This window comes from Mustela nivalis, assembly GCF_964662115.1.
Source record: "Mustela nivalis genome assembly, chromosome: 5".
NCBI classification, from domain to species: domain Eukaryota; kingdom Metazoa; phylum Chordata; class Mammalia; order Carnivora; family Mustelidae; genus Mustela; species Mustela nivalis.
In genome coordinates, this window is record NC_139024.1 from 90,383,540 (window position 1) to 90,408,145 (window position 24,606).

Genomic DNA, 24,606 nt, shown 5'->3' on the forward strand with positions numbered 1-24,606 from the left:
CTAGGAGAGGGGAGGCAGATTTATTTTTCATGTTGGGAACAGCATGTCCTACATACCGTGGGGGAAACAGCTTTTTTCGGAAACGAGTGCCAGCTAAGGGACGGCTTGCTTGTCCTTTAGGCTTAGCGCTGCATGGTAGACCATGGTAGAGTACCCCAACCCTCATGTCCGGTGTCATCTGGGTCCCCCTCCCTGGAACACAGGATGTTGACACCATGCTGATCTTTCCTGTGTTGCTGCATAACTAACAAACTGCCTAAGTCCGTCTGTGCTCACTTTCTCTTCGCAGGTCAGATCTATGGAAGTGTGGCCAGCCAACCCACCAGCCACACACTCCCCACTGCTTAGGGACACCTTGGCTAAGTGACAAGAAGTGGCCAATGTGCTGGCTGGTGAACTAACTTCTTGAAGTGGTCTGAATGAAGTGAAGAAGTCAATCCATGCCATTCAGAAAACAACGCTGCAGGTAGGCTGGTCCGTTCCTAGCTGGGAATCCTAAGGGACCTAAGTCAGCAAGTAACTTGAACTGAGGCAGAGGAGACCTGGGGTTGAATTAGGGAAGCTGCTGACTACATATCATGCTCAGCAAGTTTCTTTCCACTTTCTTCTCTCTCCCTGTCTGCCATTCCCCCCAAGCACACATACAGAAATCCCTGGCCAGGAGAAAGAATGACTATGTCATCATTTACAAGCAAACAACTAAAAAGGGCATTTTTACAAAGTTTCAGGGGTTGTCATATGTACCTCTGTATCTGCCACTGCAAACACAAAGTACACAAGATGGGGATTATTTTATAACAGGACAAGCATACCTTACATGAAAGCATAAAACAGTAGCATAAGTAGTTAGAGCTTTCTGGAGAAATTTGATCTTCATAAAAGAGGCTTTATAAACATGGATCTTGGATCTTTGAGGAAGATTTTCTTATAATTTGTATAGGGATTCTGAGTATGTGCATTGATCATATGTATTTATCTTTAGATTTAAAACATTATAGAGGACTTGGCATCATTCAACGTAGTTACGTAGTCTATGGCACGTGATATGATATACCATTATATACCTAGAACTTGGCCTTAGAGAAAGAATATTCAGTTAAAATGAAATTTTCTTGTAACCAATTTTCTGGCACTGAGAAGTGCTTCTAGGTTCAGAGCAACAATTCTCTTTAATACATTATTGGAAACCTATACTCGAGCATGCTCCATGCGGTGGAACAGTGGCGAAGGATATGGGCTTGGGGGTCAATGCGTTGGGTACAAATGCCAGCTCCACTGGCTTCCCCTCTGCTACCTGTGGGCAATGGAGGGTGGGGTGGGGGGTAACAGTGCGCATCCTGTGAAGGGGCTGTGAGTATCTAATGGAACAATTCGGACAAAGTACGTGGTACACAGGATGGCACATGGAGTGCTGTAATTATTATGTCAAACTTATTCTTAAAACACTGGTACAACATAGCCTCATTTTGAGAGCAAGCAAAGCATTAACCTGGTTTGAGTAAAATTAATTAAGCGATCATCTTGATTCTTGATTTTTCCCAGTATTTTTTGATTGTCCCAATATCCCAATAAAGAATTGCCAGTAATTTTTTTCCTTTAAAAAAATGGAATAGTGAATATTAGGTGGCAATGAGCAGAAGGAGGAACATGAATATAATGCTCTATACAGAGTTATAGTGGTTTCCAACAATGAAATATTGTATGTAGGTTTTTTGTGACTTTCTAGGAATTGATTGTTTTGCAAAATGTTTCAATTGCCAAAGCTCCGATGACTTATGATGGCTTGAATATCTGATATTTTGTTCCAGAAAACAAATGCAAGTCTCATTCCTTGTGTTGGCTTTTTTTTTTTTTGAAGTGCTATAGTATCACTCCCAATACTGGAGGCTTACTTTAAGAGATAGGACTTTTTTTAATATTTGAGTTTTGAAAGGCATCTGGCCCTTATTTGGCCATCACATTCATATCTAATTCCTGCAGGCATGGTTTTGTTGTTTAAGTTTGGCTTGATGCCCTCTGTGGAAAGCCTCTGCTTTAATGAACACAGCTCCTGGAACACTGTTAGAGTCCCGCGCCTTCCTTCACCCCTCTCCCCTTTACTCTAAAAGCATGGAAAGTTTCATCTTGGATTTCGAATAAGGCGATAAAAATAAGAAAAATACATTGCTGGAGAATCAGCTTTCTGTGGGAGCCACTGCCGTGACATAGTCATTCAGCTTGATGCCCTCCTATTATTTGCAGAAGTGTTTATGTACTATGAAATGTTCAGCCAGAGCGTACCGGAAACCATAAAATATTTTATGAGATGTATACATGGTTGAAGGTAGAATTTTAAATGCAACCTGGGAAGGTTCTATCTAAATTCCAAAAGGGTAGAGGAGGGAATATTTCTCTGTAGTGATTCAGTTTTACACAAGGGGTTATATGAACTGGAAAGAAATACCTGATTTGGGAACTATATAACATTTTTTCATAAAATTAAACCTTCTAATTTCTAGACAAGTAAACTTGTCTTCTTTCAGACCAAGAATCGCCACTTATGTGTATTTGTCTTCTATGTGGTAAAAGCATTACATGTGGATTGTTTATTATTTTATAGAAACAAAGGACAAACAGCGATAAATGAAGAATTTTCCCCAGGTACAGGAATTAAATACACCGTTTAAAAAATATTTGTGCTTCTGATGGTTTTTAAATAAAAACTCTTGGTTCTAAAATTGGAACATTATTTCTGAATCTTAACTATTGCAATATGTGAAGGCAGGAAGGTTAATGACATGGCCTCAAATGCCATGTTCGGAACGTCACATTCCCAATTTAGGTGAAGGGAGAAATATTTCTATTTCCTTTACCCTCAAATCTACGAGGCCCTGTCAATTTCCCATAAGAGGGGCTATTTTTACTGATTTGTTGGGTTTTACTTATTTTTTTCAGATTTGATCTCCAAAACACAAGGCTACAAAAATACAGATTATTTTGTGTATTCACATTTGATTTAGAAATGAGCCTGATGTGGTTGTTTTTGTTTCTGATAGCCTCTATCTCATGAAATCATTGTGAAGATCAGTGAAATCCCAGAGGTGAGGTTCCTGACAGAGAGTTGGTGCTCAAAGTATATTAGTTCCATCTCCCCTGCTTGCAGACCTCCTTTTTTTTTTTTTTTTTTTAAACTGATATATAGGGGCTCCTGGGTGGCTCAGTCAGTTAAGCGTCTCCCTTTGGCTCAGGTCATGATGCCAGGGTCCTAGGATTAAGTCCCGCATTGGGTTTCTTGCTCAGCTGGGAGCCTGCTTCTCCCTCTCCCTCTGCTGCTCGCCCTGCCCTTGCATTCTCTCTGACAAATAAAATCTTTAAAAAACAACAACAAAACAACCCCAAAAACTGATGATAACTGACATATAATACAGATTATTTAATTATACCGTGTCCCTTTGAAGATTTTAATGTAACACTTATGCTTTATAATATGCCCAAACTAGTATCATTTAAAAATAAATGTAGGTTGGGGCGTCTGGGTGGCTCAGTGGGTTAAAGCCTCTGCCTTCGGCTCAGGTCATGATCCCAGGGTTCTGGGATCGAGCCCCACATCGGGCTGTCCGCTCCGCGGATAACCTGCTTCCTCCTTTCTCTCTTTCTACCTGCCTCTCTGCCTACTTGTAATCTCTGTCAAATAAATAAATAAATAAAATCTTTAAAAAAAAAATGTAGGTTATCATCTAGGATAAACATGCCATAAAATCCCAATGTTTCAATATGGTGAAGCAAAATGGTAGCCTGAGAATTAAGGGCCATGGGTGTGGTCTCTGGGCCGTCACTGCCACCTCTGAGTGACCTTGGGAAAGTTAACTTCCCTCTCCAGGCTACATACTTTCATTGGGAAAACGAATGGTTGTTTGCAATGATTTCCAAGACTCTCTTCTGCTCTAACATTTTATGATTTTACCGAACACTTTAATCTTGAGAGAGCAATTTATTGAAGTCACATTTTCTGAAATTTTCCTTCTATACATTTTTTTGTATACCCGCTGCTTAAGAAAACTTTATTTCACTGAGTTTTATTTCAAATTCAGTGTTGCTGAAAGAGTCAGAGAAAGAAGCTAAGTGTAGAAAAGAAAAAAAGAATTAAAAATATTAATATTGAGCAATTATGGGGACATCTAGGCTGGTTTGGGACAGACATAAATGACCTTGTTTTATTCTAAATTCAGCTCACTGGCTTATGATGAAAAGTGAAAGGTTATTATATGGACTTACTGGGTAAAACCAGATTTTATAAATAATTACCTGTCAGACTGTTCAAGATAGACAAACATACGCCAGACCAACAAAAACACAGACCTGTCATATTTCTGAGAGAAATGTACGTTGAGTCTTCCTTCTCTGGGACTATAAGGAGATCAGGTAGAATAAAATGAAGGGGAAAAAAACCTAAACCCTGTGTTTTTTTGCCTTGTGCATACTTTAAAATGTATAATGTGGGAGAGCAGGAATTTTGATGTGAAAAATTAGCCCCTGAAAATTTTATACATCTATAAGCCTGGCAGATCGAAACCAAATACAATAAATGCTGTCGTTTTAAAAGTTAGGCTGTTTACTGCAAGCTTATAATTTTCCATGATTAGGGATGCCAAGAAAAATAAGAATGATGATAAAAAGAAAAGTTTAATCATACATTTCAACAAGCACAGATGGAACATCAAAACCTCTTGGCAATTTTTTGGTATTATATATCTGCGTTTTTTTGTTCTTGACATGAAGATTTTTTCCAGAAGGACTAACACAGAACAGGTAAATGATAGTTAACAAATGTCAACAGTATGGCACAATCATATTAATGGAGACTCACGATCATTTGGTCACAGGAGGAAAATCTTTCATGCTTCTTATTTCTGCTTTTATTAATGCTTTACAAAAGGCTCTTTCGGTTTGTGCAAAAACCACGATAAAAATAAAATTGCACAGAAGTCCTACCAAATTAAAGAAATAACTTCCTTTTTTGTAATTCAAGTTGAAGCAGGAACTGAACAATTACATCTGCTACATTTTGATTTGTTCTCAAAAGTTTGAGTTCCTCATTTAATGGAGAAAAGTACAGAAGGGTAGCTCAGCTGCTACTAGCAAGAAATTACCCAGTCCACAATCCCAGTGTAGCTGTGGGAATGCTTCAGAGGGAGAAAGCAAATCACTCAACTACTCTTAATCAACGGATTCTGATTATTTTGTTTCTAAAAGGCTCTGTGTGTGTGTGTGTGTGTGTGTGTGTGTGTGATGGGCCTGGGGACTGGAGGGACAGGGGATGGAGAGACGTGAAGGCAGGGAAGAGGGCCTAGAGGAGGGAGAACACGCACAACAGGCAGATCCTCAGGAAGTTTGGGAAGAAGGCATGACAGATAACACGTACGCTGCAAGTGCGGGCAAGGGATGCGAAGATGGGAACAAACAGTTCATCAGATCGATTATGTCTCTGATTAGTGTGAGTTTATAAAATGACTGCTGGTCTCTAAAATATGAGTAGGATATATGTAATCAGCAGATGTTGCAAAGTGAAGTTGGTGGGACGGTGCCAGGGGAGAAGTGACTGTCCTTTTAATTTTGTTTCCTTTGTCCCAAACCTGGATTACAAAATGCATCAAATAAAACACAGACTAAACACTGCGGGGGGTGGGGCAGGAGACGGTGGTGGGGACAAGACACTGCTTTTAAGATCTGTGAGCTGAGGGCAGTAAATCCATTCCAAATTAAAATTTCAAAATTGTGTGATCTGCATTCTTGTCCACCTACACACTATCCCAAACATCCTGCCATTAATTAGCTAAACGGCCCAGCCAGTAAACAAGACGAAGCATTGAGAGGGCTGGAAAAAAGAGCTGCAGTCAGCCAGTTGATAGTCACAACAAACCAACCCACTCCTGAGGACTCAGAGAAGGTAAACTTGTATTTTATTTTGTCCAAAGAGGGGAACAGAAATCACCTTAATATAACATTGCCTTTCCTGTTGTTACAGTCACAGTCCCATCAGCAGGCCAGAAAAGCCATCCCATTCCTGCGGTAGGCACTCTGTCAAAGAAAAAGAAATCTGCAATGAATTATCACATCAAGTCAAACAAGGAAAGGAGGCAAAAAAGCAAGCAGGGCTTTCTTCCTGTTTTGTAGACTCTGCTGCCTACACTGTAACTGGGTGCTGGATCTGAACATTTCTGGGGCCATCACTCTGTCTGGTAGAAAGTCAGTGTGGTTAACAAGTGGTTAGCGATTCTATTTTGGGGGGAGTGGGAGATATGCAAACTAAGAGATCCCATTTTGTTAATTGATTGGGTTTGGTTAGGTCAGAGACATGTTGTGTTGAATCTGTTTGTCCTTTATAAACATGTGTTCTTGATTGGATATGCTCAAGAATCACTGCTAATTAACTATCTTAATAGTCTATAAATTACTGACTCGTTAGAGCCTTCCCAGGCCTCATTTATAGTCTCCGTGAAAAGCTTGGAAACAGACACTAGCAGAGGCTTTTCCTCCTCGCTAAAATACAGTGATCTCTAAGGAGTTCTGTACATTGCGGACGTTACAGAAAGCTTGAATCTTACATAATTTTATGTACATACACATGTAAATATAGAATGCGTATGAATAATCATAGTGGGATAAAATACTACCATAAAAGAAAATGGGAAAATGGATACTAATGGCAATAATATGATGCACTCCAGTAAATCAAGTAAAACTGCGTGATTTTTTCTTCCTGTAAGATACACTCTACAGCTCAGCACTAGAAGAGCTAGACGACACAGGGCCTCTTGTGACTTGCCTTGAGTCTCATAATGAAACCCAGAATGAAACAGAACTAAAATCCAGGACTTAGGAAGAAAATTACCCTTTTCACCACATTTTTCATTATTTAAACTAGGACTAGTCATACCCAGAGAATTCATAACCCTCAATTAGATGGATTTTTTTCTACAATCTGTTTTCAGAAAAGCAGAAAAATGACAAAATCTCCTATTAAGGATTTTTTTTCCCTTTAGGCTAATAACTTTGATGCTAGAATTTGCATACTTCCAGTCCAATATATTTACCTTCAACAGCCACATTATAGGAAATACAGAGTAAGTTTTTATGAGTAAGATAATGCTGTGGAGGGGCCGAAGAGTTTACATCTAAAAATGGTTAAATTACATTTAAAATTACACCCAAAGAGAGAAAAGTGGAAGCAAGCTTTTCTGAAAGCCCTCTACCTACATGAGGCGAAACAAAAACGGTTTTCTGCATAACTTCCTGTTCGTCATAAAATTCAATTCCCTTCAAAACCTCTCCTCCAAACATTCAGCTTATTCAGGATGTACTATTGTTGTCAGGCTTTGGGACGCAGGCTGACATTTCAGAGGCTGGTCCTGTCGCTCTTCAACTCATTCCAGATCAGCATTTCAAGGATGAGAAAAACAGTGGCACTTTCCACGTTTCCTCCCTCAGAGCTCTGTCTGGGAGCTCGCTCATTACCGTCAGACTTTTTGTGCTACTGGATGCTTGGATGGAAGCAAACATTCTAAGAAGGACTAGAAAAGTCCAGCTTTACCTCCTACAAGTGTGCACTGGAGAACAGCATTAGATGAGCTCCTCAGAGAGCCGCAAATAAATTGCAGGAATGGATGGTGTCTTCCCACAATCACAGGCAGGGGAGCCTCAGGTCTTGAAACAGCACCCCCCTCCGCCCCCCGCCATCCCCTCACCACAGTTGCCTTAGAAAGGCTTATGCCAAAGTCATACTTTCAGGTTCTTGACCTTGATGTTTGAAATTTTACAACCACAGTGACAGCTGTTAACATAATATTGAAAGCCGAGGGATGGTTTACATGGAGATAAATGGACCTGGGAGTTGAGCTGGATTCCTTGTAAAGGTAAATGGTTGAAGTGAGTCCTGCTTGAAAAAGCAGTTTTGGCTCAAGGGAAGACGGAGTTTTGGCTAAGCACACCTGAGAAATTACGAAGTTTCATTTTTCCAGGGTGGGCATGTGAAATGGTTCTGTCGAGTATTGAAGAGGTTACTTTTCAAAGATCAATTCACCTTCACAGATGATTTGTCACTATTGTTTGCAAATGATTACAAGACTAGAGAGACTTCTGGTAGCCACATTTAACAAGAAAGCCAGAGTTTAGACCTGCCCCAGATTTCTGGAATAAGTGCTTCCAATTCCAATTCTAAAATAGAGAAGGGACAAACAAGCATGTGATTAGTGAAGAGCAATTTCGGCAAACCAATCCCCTGGGGTCCTCCAGCCTGAGTCACAGCTTTTTCCTTTTGATGTACAAAGGATGTATGTTGTCTGTGGAGGGTGATTATGGGAACATCCCAAATTTGGCATCCTTTCCCGAGTAAGCAACTTTAAAGGAAGATGGATGAGGACAGCTCATCTTTGTGTCAACTATGAATTTCTCTCTGTTTGTGTTGTGAATGCTGAAACTAAATTTAAACACTGCTTGGTGTGAGGGCCTTCCAGAGGCCACATTCTCATGAACACTTTGTATCCTGCTTACTCTCTACTGTCAGATTCTATGAGTGACTCCCTGCTTCTATATCTTTACAGATACTCCTACTTAGTAAAAGCCAGGCCTTGGCAGGGAAAAGCTGGGACCACCTCCGCCACTACTAAAAATTAATCAATAACGCAGTTATCTTCAACCCAACAACCCAGCTTCTATGTGATATATACCACTTAAAACTTTCTTATTTAAAAAAGCTCTGTTCTCAACTATGAGTTGCTCCTCTGTGAATTTGTTGAAATCCTTAGACATGCTAGGATCTCTAAAGTTACCAGCAAAGATACTTTTTTTTTTCTTTCAAAGACCAACTGCAGTTCATAGGCTTTTTGTTTCTCTTAAATTGAGGATCAAATTAGCTCCCAATTTTACACATTCATATATTCATTCAGTTCCAAATTACAGCCTACTACCAGAATATCGATCTAACTGGATGAGCTGACACATATTCTCCCTATGGCATTATAGGCACTGATGGGTAGAAATTAACTCATAAGTTTTCACTTTTGAAATATGTTTTTTTTTTTTTATCTGCATATAGACAAGCTAGAGAAAAAATTTAAATCCTAAATGGGTTTGTTGCTTCTTTTTTGTGGGCCATGATAAATCGTAGATTTTAAGGAATAGAAATCAATATTAAAAAACAGAAGATTAATATTTAAACAAAAGGTAAACACACTACAAAACACGACCTATGTTATTTGTACCATTAGCTTGATTACTAAAGGTTTAACTATAGATAAAACTACCCCTTCCATCAGTTTGGATTTATACTTATTCTCCACTACTAGCTTTCCTGATTCTTTTCCACTTTCTCAAACAAATGAAATAAAACAAAAATTTCACTGTAGGGACTGATATTGGCAAGATGGCTGGCTAGGAGGTCCCAAAGCTTGTCTCCCCACGAAAACGGTAAATAAACAACTATAAACAGACAAACCAGCTCTGGGAAAGCTTCAGACTATAACTAAGAAACAGCAGAAGCCCCTGCAGGGCTCAAATACTGAGCACAGCCTCATAGAAAAGTCTAAGAAGCATTTAACCTGCTTCATTCCATCTCCCAGCCCAGAGAAGCTCAGTGCAAAGAGGAACCCCTTTGGAGGGATTAGACCTGATGGGAAAAGGAGAGAAGCATCACTGCCATGGCCATCTGTAGACTTTGCCACTGAGCACTCCCAGTCTGTACCAACACTGAGTGTCTCCTCACTGCTGTGTCTCCTCACCAGGGACTTACTGGAGTTACTGTTGTAGTGAGACTGCTGTGGTTGATGCTGTGCCCCACTCTCTGGGACTGGGATGCCAAAGCACCTTGCCATTTGTGAAACTAGAAGTGCCATTGCTTTCTATGCCCTGCCTTCAGGGTTCTAAGTCATGGCTTTGATCAGCCATCACTGGGGCTGACCTGCTGCTTTTCTGTGACTGATCCCTGGAGTCACAAGCTGTGGCTTTGACCTGCCATTACTAGGTTGTGATGCTGCTGTTGTTGCTCTCTGTTCCACCCTCTGGGTCCTAAGCCATGGCACTGACTTGCCATGGGTGGGTTGTAATGCTACAGCTCTGTGCCATGCCCCTTGTGCCTTGAGTCACAGCTTTGACCCACCATCCCCAGGGCATGCTGCTGCTACACCCCTCATCCTGGGCCCAAGTCACTGCTGTTCCTTGTCATCCCAGAACCTGTGCCACTGTTGTGTGCCCCCATCGTAGGGTCCAAATCACTGTGGTGATCCCCAGAGTCTCTGATTCTGGTTCCTTGGAGATCTGCCCATGCATGCTCATCAGACATTTGAACTACCATCAAAACAAGTGCATCTGGGCCCCAGGACCCATGGTTTCACTGCTGTACTGGGTGCCAGTTCACCAGACCTGGTACCAAGAGGCATTCCCCTTGGATAGAACTCCCTGCCACAGGGGAAAAAAAGAGAATAGGAAGACCCCATCAGTCTCTTCCACCTAGAACCCCAACAGCCCTAGTCACTGTTGCTGCTTATAGGATCTCCGCAGTCTTGGTCAAAGAAGAACCCCATAGTCTTTGTCAATGTTGATCTCAGTTGATGTAGGTGTACAGATTATGTTGTGTGCCCTCTCCAGACCCAGAGACACAGTACCCTATTCAGCCAGAACCCTCAGAGCCACTTTCTGTTGAGTCTTTCCCCACCAAAATCAATCTAAAAGGCTTGAGGAGGTGACTCCTCTCTCAAATGAGCAAACATTAATGCAAAGGCACAGAGATGTGAAATAAGGAAACACAACACTACCAAAGGTGCTTGATAGTTTTCAAGTTATTAACCCCAAAGAAATGGAGATCTGTGAGTTACCTGAAAAAGACTTCAAAACAATTATTTTAAGGAAGGGCAGTGAGATTTGAGAGTACACAGATAACAATATGAACTTAGGAAAATAATGCAACAATAAAATGAGCGGTTCAAACAAGAGAAATCATAAAAACATTTTGGAGGTGAAGTATACAGTCAATGAAATGAAAAAAAAATGCAACAGAGAGTTTCATTAACAGGCTCAAACAAGCAGAAGAAAGAATTTGTGAACTTGAAGACAGGTCTCTTAATATTATCCATATGGAGCAGAAAAAATAAAAATGAAAAAAAAATAAAGAAACCCTGTGTGAATTATGGAACCCCATTAAATAAAACAATATTCATGTTATAGGAGTCCTAGATAGAGAAGAGAGGGGGAAGGGATCAGAAAATGTAAAGAAATAATGGCTGATGACTTCCAAACTCTGGGGAGAGATGGCTAGCCAGATACATGAAACTTAAAGATCCCCAGATTCAACCCAAAGAGATCTTTACTGAGAAAACATAATCAAACTCTTGAATATCAAAGATAAAGAGAGAATTCAGAAAGCAGCAAGAGTTTAAAAAAGAATCATCACATACAAGGGAACCCTGGTAAGGCTATCAGCAGATTTCTCAGAAGAAATTATTCAGACCAGGATACACTGGGATAATATACTCAAGTAGTCAAAGAAAATAAAATGCCGATCAAGAATACTTAACCCAGGAAAGTAGTTCCTGGGTAGAGTTAAGACTTTTCTAGACAAATAAAAGCTAAAGGAATTGGTCAGCACTAGACCTGCTTTACAAGAAATGCTAAAGAGAGTTACTTAAGATGAACAAATGAGTGCTAATTAGTAACATGGAAACATGGAAATATTAAAATCACTGATGTAGGTGAATATATAGACAAATTCAATATACTCAATATTGCAATGCTGGCATGGAAATCACTAGACACTAGTATATAAATTAAAAGATTAAAGTGTTAAATATAACTATAGCTACAATAATTTGTTAATGGTTTACAATATGAAGAAATGTAAATTGTGACATCAACATACAACTGGGAGGCAAGTAAATGTGTAGAATTTTTTCAGGCAATGGGAGTTAGGTTGTTTTCAACTGAAAACAGACTGTTACAAGATTTACTATGAAAGCCTCATGATGATCATGAAGAAAAACCTATACAAAATACACAAATGATGAGAAAAGAATCAAAGCATACCATCTTAAAAAAATAATCAATTTTCAAAGAAAGACCACAAGAGAGGAAGAACCAAAGACTACAAAACAATCAGAAAACATTTAACAAAATGACAACAGTAAGTCCTTACCTTTCAATAATTAATTTAAATGTAAATGGTTTAAATTTTTCAATCAAAAGACACAGAGTGCTTGAACGGATTTTTTAAAAAGATCCAACTATATGGTGCCTATAAGAGACTCACTTAAGCTTTAAAGACATTCATGGGCTGAAAATGAAAGAAATGCAAATGGAAAGAAAAAAGGATAGTGGTAACTATTCTTATAACAGAAAAAAATGAACTTTAGGTCAAAGGCTGTAACAAGAGATAAGGAAGGTTGTTCGGTAGTGGGGGCAATTAATCAAGAGGCTGTAATAATCATAAATGTATATGCACCCAATATCAGAACACCTAAACATATTAAATGATTATTAACAGATCTGGAGGCAAAAACACACTGATGCAAAAATAGGAGGAAATGGACTTCAATATCCCACTTTCACAATGGGCAGATCATCCACACCTAATATCATTAAGGAAAGAGTGGACTTGACCTACACTTTAGAACAGATGGACTTAACAGACATATATAGAACAGTTCATCCAACAGCAGAACAATACAAAATATTCTCAAGTGCACACAGAACATTCTCCAGGACAGATAATATGTTATGTTATAAACTAAGCTTAAAAAATTTAAAAAGATTGAAATCTTATCGAGTATCTTTTCTGGGCACAATGGTATGAAACCAGAAATCAGTAACAGAAGGAAATTTGGAAAACTCACAAATAAATAGAAAATAAACAATGCATTTCTGAATAGTCAATGGGTCAAAGAAGAAATCAAAGGGAAATAAAGTATCTTGAGACAAACCAAAAAGGAAACATAACATACCAAAACTTATGGAATGTAGCAAATGCAGATCTGATAGAGAAGTTCATAGCAGTAAATGTTTGTACTCAGAAAAAAAGAAAGATTCAAAATAAAAAATATAGGGACACCGGGGTGGCTCAGTAGGTTAAGCCTATGCCTTCAGTTCAGGTCAGGATCTCAGGGTCTGAGATCTTTTTTTTTTTTTTTAACATGTCTCCTAATCTTGCGTTGCAGGATTTTTTGCATCCATTTTTGTTTGTTTGTTCGATTTTTAAAGCATTTATTTATTTATTTGACAGAGAGAGACCACAAGTATGCAGAGAGGCAGGCAGAGAGAGAGGGGAGGAAGCAGGCTCCCCGCTGAGCAGAGAGCCCGACGTGGGACTCGATCCCAGGATCCTGGGATCATGACCCGAGCCGAAGGCAGTGGCTTAACCCACTGAGCCACCCAGGCGCCCCTCAAATAAATAAATCTTAAAAAAATATATAACCTTATACTTCTTAGAACTAGAGAGAGAAGAACAAACTGAGCCCAAAGTTAGCAGAAGGAAGGAAATAATAAAAATAACAGCAGAAATAAATGAATAGGAAAACAGTAGATAAGATCAACAACTAAGAGATGGTTTTCTGAAGAAAAAACTGACAAACCTTCAGCTAGACTAAAAAAAAAGTGAGATGACTCAAATAAAATTACAGATAAAAGAAGAGACATTATAACATATCTCACAGACATTCAAAGGATCATCAGTGCCACTATGAAAATATGCAAACAAATCCGGTAACTCAGAAGACATGAATAAATTCTTAGAAAACTGCTAAGAAAACTTAGAAAACTGCTAAAACACTTACCAAGACTGAAAAGCAGCAATGTCCACAATAGCCAAACTATGGAAAGGCTAGATATCCACTGACAGATGAATGGACAAAGAAGATTACACACATACACACACACACACACTCTCTCTCTCTCTCTCTCTCTCTCACACACACATACACAATGGAATATTATTCAGTCATCAAAAATAAGAAATCTTGGGGCGCCTGGGAGGCTTAGTGGGTTAAGGCCTCTCCTTCAACTCAGGTCATGATTCTGGGGTCCTGGTATCGAGCCCCACATTGGACTCTCTTCTCAGCAGGGAGCCTGCTTCCTCCTCTCTCTCTGCCTGCCTCTCTGCCTGCTTGTAAACTCTATCAAATAAATAAATAAAATCTTTAAAAAAATTTTTTTTAAATTTATTTGTTCTTCAGATTTATTTAGGTATAAGTGACAAAATTTTTTAAAATTTAATTTCTTTTCAGTGTAACAGAATTCATTGTTTATGTACCATACCCAGTGCTCCATGCAATACGTGCCCTCCATAATACCCACCACCAGGCTCCCCCAACCTCCCACCACCTGCCCCTTCTAAACCCTCAGATTGTTTTTCAGATTCCATAGTCTCTCATGGTTCATCTCCCCCTCCAATTTCCCTCAACTCCCTTCTCTCCATCTCCCCCTGTCCTCAGTGTTATTTGTTATGCTCCACAAATAAGTGAAACCATATGATAATTGACTCTCTCTGCTTGACTCTTGCCATTTGCAATAATGTGGATGGAACTAGAGGGTATTATGCTAAGCAAAAAATTCAATCAGAGACAGATAATTATCATATGATCTCACTGACTTGTGGAATTAAAGAAACAAAACAGAGGACCATAGGGGAAGAGAGGAAAACAATAAAACAAGATGAAATCAGAGAGGAGACAAAACATAAGGGACTCTTAAACATAGGAAACAAACTGAGGGTTGCTGGAGGGAAGGTAGGTAGAGAGGGATGGGGTAACTAGGTGATGGACATTAATGACGACACATAACGTAATGAACATTGGGTGTTATGTAAGACTGATAAATCACTTAACTCTACCTCTGAAAGTAATAGTACATTATATGTTAATTAATTGAATTTAAGTAAAAATTAAAAAATACAAAAAATATGAATATAAAATCTGAACAGACCAATAACAAGCAGAGAGACTGAATCAGTTATAGAAAATCTTCCAACAAATAAAATCCCAGGACCTTCAGAAGACTTCATTGATGAATTCTACCAAATGTTTAAAAAAGAATTAATACCAATCCTTCCTTCTCAAACACCCAAAAATTGAAGAGGAGGAAACACTTTAAAACTCACTTTACAGGCAAGCCTTATCTTGATACGAAAGCCAAACAAGGGCACTATAAGAAAAGAAAATTACAGTCTAAGACTTTGGTCACCAATTCCAATGTGGTTTTTCTTCCACACCAACAAGCAATTCTTGGACACCAGTTCAGTGTCCTATAATTCAACTTAATTCTGACAAATCTATCTACAGAGAGCATCAGACCCCACAGGTTAAGGACTCAGTCCTACAAAACTGCTGCTTCCCTGCCCCCCACGTGGTAGATGCCAATCACAAGTCCAGATTACCATCTGTGTTTCTGACTGACCAGCTGTAGACTTGAGGGTCTGATTAATTTGCCCAAGTGGCTCACAGAACTTAGAGGAACATTTTACTCATAAGATTACTGGTTTATTACAAAAGTATATAATTCGGAACAGTCAGATGAAACAGATGCATAGGACAAGGTACGAGGTTAGGGTTTGGAGCTTCCATGCCTTCTCTGAGTGTGCCACTCACCCTGAATCTCCATCTGTTCACCAACATGGAAGCTCTCTGAACCCCAACTTTTTTTTAAATGGACTTTGTTACATAAACAAGATTGATTAACTCTATGGCCACTGGTAACCAAACTTAATCTCCAGGCTCTCCTCCCTCTCGGGAGGTTGGGGAGTAGGATGGAAAGATCAAACCCCTAATCACATGATTGGCTCCACTGGTAACCAGCCTCCATCCTTAGGTGCATTCTAGAGGTCACCTCACTGACATAACAAGAGATACCTGTACAGCCCATGAGAAATTCCAAAGGCTTTAGGAGCTCTGTCCCAAAAACAGGGATGAAGATCAAATACATATTTCTTTTTTTTAATTAAATTTATTTATTTTCAGCATAATAGTATTCATTATTTTTTCACCACACCCAGTGCTTCATGCAATCCGTGCCCTCTATAATACCCACCACCTGGTACCCCAACCTTCCACCCCCCTGCCACTTCAAACCCCTCAGATTGTTTTTCAGAGTCCATAGTCTCTCATAAATCACAGTATCACACGGGCCATGTCCCTGCTAAACACAGATGCAAAAATCCTGAGCAACCTACAAGCAAATCAAATTCAGTAGCACACTAGAAGGATTATACATCATGATCAAGTGAAGTTTTATCTCTGAGATACAAGGGTGATTAAACATACATAAATCAGTAAACATGGCATACTACATTAATAGAATAAACAGTAAAAACCATATGACCGTTTCAGTAGGTACAGAAAAAAGCATTTGACCAAAGTCAACATCCTTTCATCATAAAAACTCTCAACACATTATATGTATTAAGAACATGCCTCAACATAATAAAGGCCATTTATGACAAACCCAAAGCTAACATCATGCTTTATGGTGAAAAGTTAAAAGCCTTTCCTCTAAGATTGGGAACAAGACAGTAGTGCAAGTAGTAGAAGTCCTAGTCATAGCATTTAGACAAAAAAAAAAAAACAAAAACGGCACTTAATTCAGAGAGGAAAAAGTAAAATTATCTCTGTTTGCAGATGGCATAAACTTAAAAAAATTAACATATAGTATATTATTTGCTTCAGGGGTACAGTCTGTGATTCATGTCTTACACAATTCACAGCATTCAGCATAGCACATACCCTCCCAATGTCCACCACCCAGCTGCCCCATCCCTCACACCCCCTTCCACTCCAGCAACCCTCAGTTTGTTTTCTGAGGTTAAGAGTCTCTTATGGTTTGTCTCCCTCTCTGGTTTCATCTTGTTTCATTTTTTCCTCCCTTCGCCTATGATCCTCTGTCTTGTTTCTCAAATTCCTCATATCAGTGAGATCATATGATAATTGTCTTTCTCTGATTTACTTATTTTGCTTAGCATAATACCCTCTAGCTCCATGCATGTCCTTGTAAATGGCAAGATTTTGTTTTTTTTTTTGATGGCTGCATAATATTCTGCAGATGGTATAATCTTATACATAGAAAGCCCTAAAGATGTCAGCAAAAAAAAAAAAAAAAAAAAAAAAAAAAAAGTAGAACTATATATTAATTCACTAACACAGGATATAATATCAACTGCAAAAATCAGTTGTGTTTCTGTACACAAACCATAAACTATCTCAAAGGGAAACTGAGAAAGCAATCCCATCTACAATAGGATCAAACACAATAAAGTCATTGGGAAAAAAATTAACCAAGGCGATGAACGATCTTTACCCTCAAAACCATAAAACACTGGTAAAGAAGTTGAGGAAGACACAAATAAATGGAAAGATATCCTGAATCTGTGGGCTGGGAGAATTAGTATTGTTAAAATGTCTGTTACTACCCCAAGCAATCTACAGATTCAATCCTATCCTATCATATCCTATTCAAAATTCCAATGCTGCCGCCTTTTTTTTTTTTTTTTTTTTTTTTTTACAGAAATAGAAAATACAAACCCAAGGATGGAACACAAAAAACCCTGAATAACAAAAGCTATCTTGAGACAAAAGAACAAAACTGTATGTATCACATTTTCTGATTTCAAACTATATTCAAACTATGTTCAAAGCTATAGTAATCAGAACAGTATGGTACTGGCATAAAAACAGATACAGATAAATGGAACAGAACAGAGAACCTTGAAATAAACCTACATGTATATGGTCAATTAATTTTTGACAAAGGATCCAGGGATATACTAGGGGAAAGGACATTTTTTCAAATAAATGGACAGCCACATGCAAAAGAATAAAACTAGACCCGTATTTTAGACCTTATACAAAATCAGACACAAAAACCAATTCAACCTGGATTAAAAGCGTGAATGTAAGACCTGAAACTGCAAAGGTCCTAGAAGTAAACACAGGGAGAAAGATCCTTGACACTGGTATTGGAAATAATTTCTTGAATCAGACACCAAAAGCAAAGGCAACAAAAACTAAAATAAACAAGCACACTACATTAAAAGGATGAGTTTCTGCATAACAAAGGAAACAATAAATTGTAAAGGCAACCTACAGAATGGAAGAAAATATTTGCAAATCATATATTTTAGGAGTTCATACCCAAAATATAAAAAGAACTCATATAATTTAACAGCAAAATAGCAAATAATCTAATTAAAAATAGGCAAAGGACCTGAATAGACATTGTTCAAGGAAAACATACAAATAGCCAAGGGGTACATGAAAAGATACCCAACGTCACTAATCATCAGGAAAATGAAAATCATAGATACAATGAAATATCCCCTTTTACCATTTAGGATGGCTATTAACAAAAAGATAAGAGATAACTAACACTGGTGAGGATGTGGAGAAAAGGGAACCCTTACACACTGTTGGTGTGTATATAATACACTACAGTCATAGAAATCAGTGTGACAGTTGTTCAAAATATTAAAAATAAAATTATGATAGTCATGACTCAGCAATCCCATTTTTTCCCTATCCCAATTTTGATAGGATATGATTTCATTTCCCATATCCTAAGGGAAATGAAATCAGTATCTTTTTTTTTTAAGATTTTATTTATTTATTTGACAGAGAGAGATCACAAGTAGGCAGAAAGGCAGGCAGAAAGAGAGGAACGGAAGAAGGCCCCCTGCTGAGCAGAGAGCCTGATGTGGGACTCGATCCCAGGACCCTGAGATCATGACCTGAGCCGAAGGCAGCAGCTTAACCCACTGAGCCACCCAGGTGCCCCTGAAATCAGTATCTTAAAGAGATATCTGTACCTCTATATTTACTGCAGCATTCTTGACAATAGCTAAGCTACGGAAACAACTTAAATGTTCTCTGATGGATGAATGCTTCAAGAATATATATATATGGTATATATATACATACATACACATATATGTGTATATATAAAGAATATATATTATATATACAGATATATTTAAAAAATATAAATTCTTTATATAAAAATATATGTATATACACACACATACAACAGAATGTTATTTAGTCATAAAATAGAAGGAAATCCTACCATGTCTGCAAACATGGATGCTTGGAAACTGAAGAACAAAACCCTCTGCTTTTATCTAGAATCAAAGAACAATAGAATTTTGGGATCTCTTCCAATTCCTAATTTAATAGATGAAAAAAACCAATACCCAGAGAGAGAGAGAGAGAGAGAGAGAGACAGACTCATCGCTGGTCAGCGCAGGATTCTGGACTCAGTCTAGGGCTCTTTATGGATGGTTCTCATTCTGCCCAAAGCTATGTGTTTAGCTTCTCTGACCCTGATGGGGAAAACAGATGTAGGGAAAGATATTGTTTTTCCGGATTAAGAGCCCTTGGGATCAGAACAAAAGTGAAGGGATTGAAGTGTGTGTGTGTGTGGGGGGGGGGGGTTGCTTAATGATGTCTAAAACAGGACAGCTGAGTAGTTAGAACAAGGCAGGTCATTATGAGCTTTTCACTCTACTTCTGGGTCTTCTGCTATATGATTAGCTCCTCCCTGGAGAATCACTTAATTTCCCTAAGTGCCCCAAAGAATAATTTTGATGAATGGGTGAAATATCAAAATCAGTAAGAAAAACATGACTGAGAGGTTCCATGGCCAAAGTATGCATCTTTGGGACCTTCGGGGGTGACAGACGATGTGTTCCCATAGAACTCCCATAAGGCTCTGCTCAGTGTCTGATTTAAGGCTGAGCAATAATGCGGCCCGCCTGGATCTGTTTGCAGTGGGCCAGTTGGAGTTAACATCCAGTAGTAAAGAGGACAATCAGAAGATTTGGAGTGTATATTTGCCCCTTTCCCAAGCTCTTCCTAACTCCCAATTAACTAAGTGTAGGGGAGACTCTTTGCATTTTAGGTGATCTGTAGGCCCCAGGAGTTGCCCTGGTTATCATGGTCCTGGTGGTTTCCTGTGTGTTCTCTACACCACAGGGACAAAGAGGCACAGAAGGGACAGGGGTCCTACAGCCACTAGCTTGGCCCTGCTGGAGGGAAAATGTAGAAAGGGAGTGGAGCAAACAAGAAGTAACAGGCTAACCTGAGTGTTTGCTTTATTAAAAGAGCCAGTAGAGTTGGGGCAGGAAAGTAGGTATTTTTCCGAATTTCTTGTATGAATGCTATTTCGCAAGACTGCTAAGTTAGCCCTCCTTTCTGCCTCATCCCACTCCCAAGTTTTACCAGTAAAAACCAGTTTGCTTCCACCTCGCCTTTTTCTACCTCTTTACTGGCAGCGACACTGGAGACGGTATCAAGTTGCCGCCAATTCTACTGGCCCCAGGTGCCCCAATTCAACCCTGCCTGTGGTGGGGTCTCTGGATTCAGAGTCCAAGCCCTCTCCCGAACCCTCCATTTCCCTTAGGAGGTGACTGTACCCCAAGAGACATGTTGTTTTGTTTTAATGCTACAAATCTTTGAAGCTCTGGAACTCCATATCAAAGCTATGTAGTAGTTTTTTAAGAGATAAAATATGCCCCCCTTTTCTTGCTCCCCTTGTGTCTGCGTGTGGGCAAGAGATTTAATTACAATGAATAAAACTGAATGGTGGTCCAAGACTCTTAAAATCAAAGTGGTAACCATGACTGAATTTCATTAGCAAACATAAATACAAATAGGCACATCTTGTTTGTACCAATGCCATGTGACTTTTCCCCTTTTGATAATTTCATTCTAACTCTGATATTTAAGAGAATCTAAATTGAACCATATGATGTATAGCGCTGTAACATGCAAAGCTCTTCATTAAACATTTTCCTTTTTTGTACACTTCCCAATGTTATAAATATCCTATGAAAATCATCGAGGGCAGTTTGTCAGACAGCAGAGCCCTGATTTAAAGAACAGTGGAGGGAGCCCTGCCCTTCAAATAAGAGGTCTTGTCTGGCTGGCAGAATGGGAAAAAAGACATAACATTAACTCTCATTCTATTCCCAGTAACTGGGAGCCTATAAATCTTGAGGAACTTGTTATTTTATGCATGGTTTTCTCTAAGTGTGTGTCATACTCTTCTTATTACCAAGTCATTCCAGCATTCTGAACACAAACATCTCTAGATTAAAATTTAGTTATTAAAAATGATCATTTTCAGGGGTGCCTGGGTGGCTCAGTGGGTTAAAGCCTCTGCCTTCGGTTCAGGTCATGATCCCAGGGTTCTGGGATCGAGCCCCGCATCAGGGTCTCTGCTCAAGCAGGTAAGCCTGCTTCGCTTCCTCTCTGCCTACTTGTGATGTCTGTCAAATAAATAAAATCTTTTAAAAAATTATAATTTCCAAGGGAGGAGTCAAGATGGCGGAGAAGTAGCAAGCTGAGACTGCTTCAGCTAGCCGGAGATCAGCTGGGTAGCTTATCTAAAGATTGCAAACACCTGAAAATCCATCGGCAGATCGAAGAGAAGAAGAACAGCAATTCTGGAAACAGAAAAACAACCACTTTCTGAAAGGTAGGACCGGAGGAGAAGTGAATCCAAAGCGACAGGAAGATAGACCCCGGGGGGAGGGGCCGGCTCCCGGCAAGCGGCGGAGCAACCGCGCACAAAATCAGGACTTTTAAAAGTCTGTTCCGCTGAGGGACATCGCTCCAGAGGCTAAACCGGGGCGAAGCCCACGCAGGGTCAGCGTGGCCTCAGGTCCCGCAGGGTCACAGAAGGATTGGGGGTGTCTGAGTGTCGCAGAGCTTGCGGGTATTGGAACGGGAAAGCCGGCTGCAGAGACAGAGCCGACAGTAAGCTCGCAGCTCGGGGTGACCTTGAACCGGTCGAGGGTCGGTGAGCTCGGAGCGCGGCCGGAGGTCAGGCAGACGGGAGTAACTGGGCGCTGTTCTCTGAGGGCGCACTGAGGAGTGCGGCCCTGGGCTCTCGGCTCCTCCAGGCCGGAGACCAGGAGGCCGCCATTTGTATTCCCGTCCTCCGGAACTCTACGGAAAGCGCTCAGGGAACAAAAGCTCCTGAAAGCAAACCGGAGCGGATTACTCACCCCGGCCCCCCCCCCCCCCCCCCCCCCCCCCCCCCGGTAAGGGCGGTGTAATTCCGCCTGGGGCAAAGACACTTGAGAATCACTACAACAGGCCCCTCCCCCAGAAGAAAAACAAGAAATCCAGCCGAGACCAAGTTCACCTACCAAGGAGTGCGGTTTCAATACCAAGGAGAGCAGCAGAATTCCCGAGGAGGAGAAAGCCAAGCACCGAACTCATGGCTTTTTCCCTGTGATTTTTTTTAGTCTTGCAGTTAATTTAATTTTTTCTTTTTCATTTTTTTTTTTTTTTTCTTCTCGCCTTCGGGTAAATTTTTTTTTTTTTAACTGTTACCTTTTTCTTTTTTAACGATTTTTTACTAGTTTATCTAATATATATATATTTTCTTTTTTACATTTTTCTCAGGTGTTTTCTTTTTTAAAAATTTTTTTTCTTTTCTTTTTTTTTTTTTCTTTTCTTTGTTCTTTTTTTTTCTTTCTTCCTTTTTGAACCCTTTTTTTATCCCCTTTCTCCCCACTCACGATTTTGGATCTCTTCTAATTTGGTTAAAGCATATTTTCCTGGGGTTGTTGCCACCCTTTTAGTATTTTACTTGCCCCTTCATTTACTCTTATCTGGCCAAAATGACAAGACGTAAAAATTCACCACAAAAAAAAGAACAAGAGGCAGTACCGAAGGCTAGGGACCTAATCAATACAGACATCGGTAATATGTCAGATCTAGAGTTCAGAATGACAATTCTCAAGGTTCTAGCCGGGCTCGAAAAAGGCATGGAAGATATTAGAGAAACCCTCTCGAGAGATATAAAAGCCCTTTCTGGAGAAATAAAAGAACTAAAATCTAACCAAGTTGAAATCAAAAAAGCTATTAATGAGGTGCAATCAAAAATGGAGGCTCTAACTGCTAGGATAAATGAGGCAGAAGAAAGAATTAGTGATATAGAAGACCAAATGACAGAGAATAAAGAAGCTGAGCAAAAGAGGGACAAACAGCTACTGGACCACGAGGGGAGAATTCGAGAGATAAGTGACACCATAAGACGAAACAACATTAGAATAATTGGGATTCCAGAAGAAGAAGAAAGAGAGAGGGGAGCAGAAGGTATACTGGAGAGAATTATTGGGGAGAATTTCCCCAATATGGCAAAGGGAATGAGCATCAAAATTCAGGAGGTTCAGAGAACGCCCCTCAAAATCAATAAGAATAGGCCCACACCCCGTCACCTAACAGTAAAATTGACAAGTCTCAGTGACAAAGAGAAAATCCTGAAAGCAGCCCGGGAAAAGAAGTCTGTAACATACAATGGTAAAAATATTAGATTGGCAGCTGACTTATCCACAGAGACCTGGCAGGCCAGAAAGAGCTGGCATGATATTTTTAGAGCACTAAACGAGAAAAACATGCAGCCCAGAATACTATATCCAGCTAGGCTATCATTGAAAATAGAAGGAGAGATTAAAAGCTTCCAGGACAAACAACAACTGAAAGAATTTGCAAATACCAAACCAGCTCTACAGGAAATATTGAAAGGGGTCCTCTAAGCAAAGAGAGAGCCTACAAGTGGTAGATCAGAAAGGAACAGAGACCATATACAATAACAGTCACCTTACAGGCAATACAATGGCACTAAATTCATATCTCTCAATAGTTACCCTGAATGTGAATGGGCTAAATGCCCCTGTCAAAAGACACAGGGTATCAGAATGGATAAAAAAACAAAACCCATCTATATGTTGCCTCCAAGAAACTCATTTTAAGCCCGAAGACACCTCCAGATTTAAAGTGAGGGGGTGGAAAAGAATTTACCATGCTAATGGACATCAGAAGAAAGCAGGAGTGGCAATCCTTATATCAGATCAATTAGATTTTAAGCCAAAGACTGTAATAAGAGATGATGAAGGACACTATATCATACTCAAAGGGTCTGTCCAACAAGAAGATTTAACAATTTTAAATATCTATGCCCCCAACGTGGGAGCAGCCAACTATATAAACCAATTAATAACAAAATCAAAGAAACACATCAACAATAATACAATAATAGTAGGGGACTTTAACACTCCCCTCACTGAAATGGACAGATCATCCAAGCAAAAGATCAGCAAGGAAATAAAGGCCTTAAATGACACACTGGACCAGATGGACATCACAGATATATTCAGAATATTTCATCCCAAAGCAACAGAATACACATTCTTCTCTAGTGCACATGGAACATTCTCCAGAATAGATCACATCCTCGGTCCTAAATCAGGACTCAACCGGTATCAAAAGATTGGGATCATTCCCTGCATATTTTCAGACCACAATGCTCTAAAGCTAGAACTCAACCACAAAAGGAAGTTTGGAAAGAACCCAAATACATGGAGACTAAACAGTATCCTTCTAAAGAATGAATGGGTCAACCGGGAAATTAAAGAAGAATTGAAAAAAATCATGGAAACAAATGATAATGAAAATACAACGGTTCAAAATCTGTGGGACACAACAAAGGCAGTCCTGAGAGGAAAATATATAGCGGTACAAGCCTTTCTCAAGAAACAAGAAAGGTCTCAGGTACACAACCTAACCCTACACCTAAAGGAGCTGGAGAAAGAAC

The 24,606-nt window shown here is 39.5% G+C and overlaps 1 protein-coding gene across 6 annotated transcripts in view; it reads right to left on the reverse strand.

Annotated features, from left to right (window-relative positions):
• The window catches only part of SUPT3H (SPT3 homolog, SAGA and STAGA complex component), a 574,965-nt gene that overhangs the window by 22,417 nt on the left and 527,942 nt on the right, over positions 1-24,606 (reverse strand). For 4 of the 6 annotated variants that reach the window (XM_082733217.1, XM_082733220.1, XM_082733221.1 and 1 more), the window contains one exon: positions 5,923-6,057. The exons of 1 other annotated variant lie outside the window; for it this stretch is intronic. In XM_082733217.1, coding sequence (XP_082589343.1) covers positions 6,016-6,057 — 42 coding nt within the window. In that variant the 3' untranslated portion in view covers positions 5,923-6,015. Of the gene's footprint in view, positions 1-5,922; positions 6,058-24,606 lie in introns of those variants that run through there. One more of the 6 variants, XM_082733218.1, reaches the window with a different exon arrangement.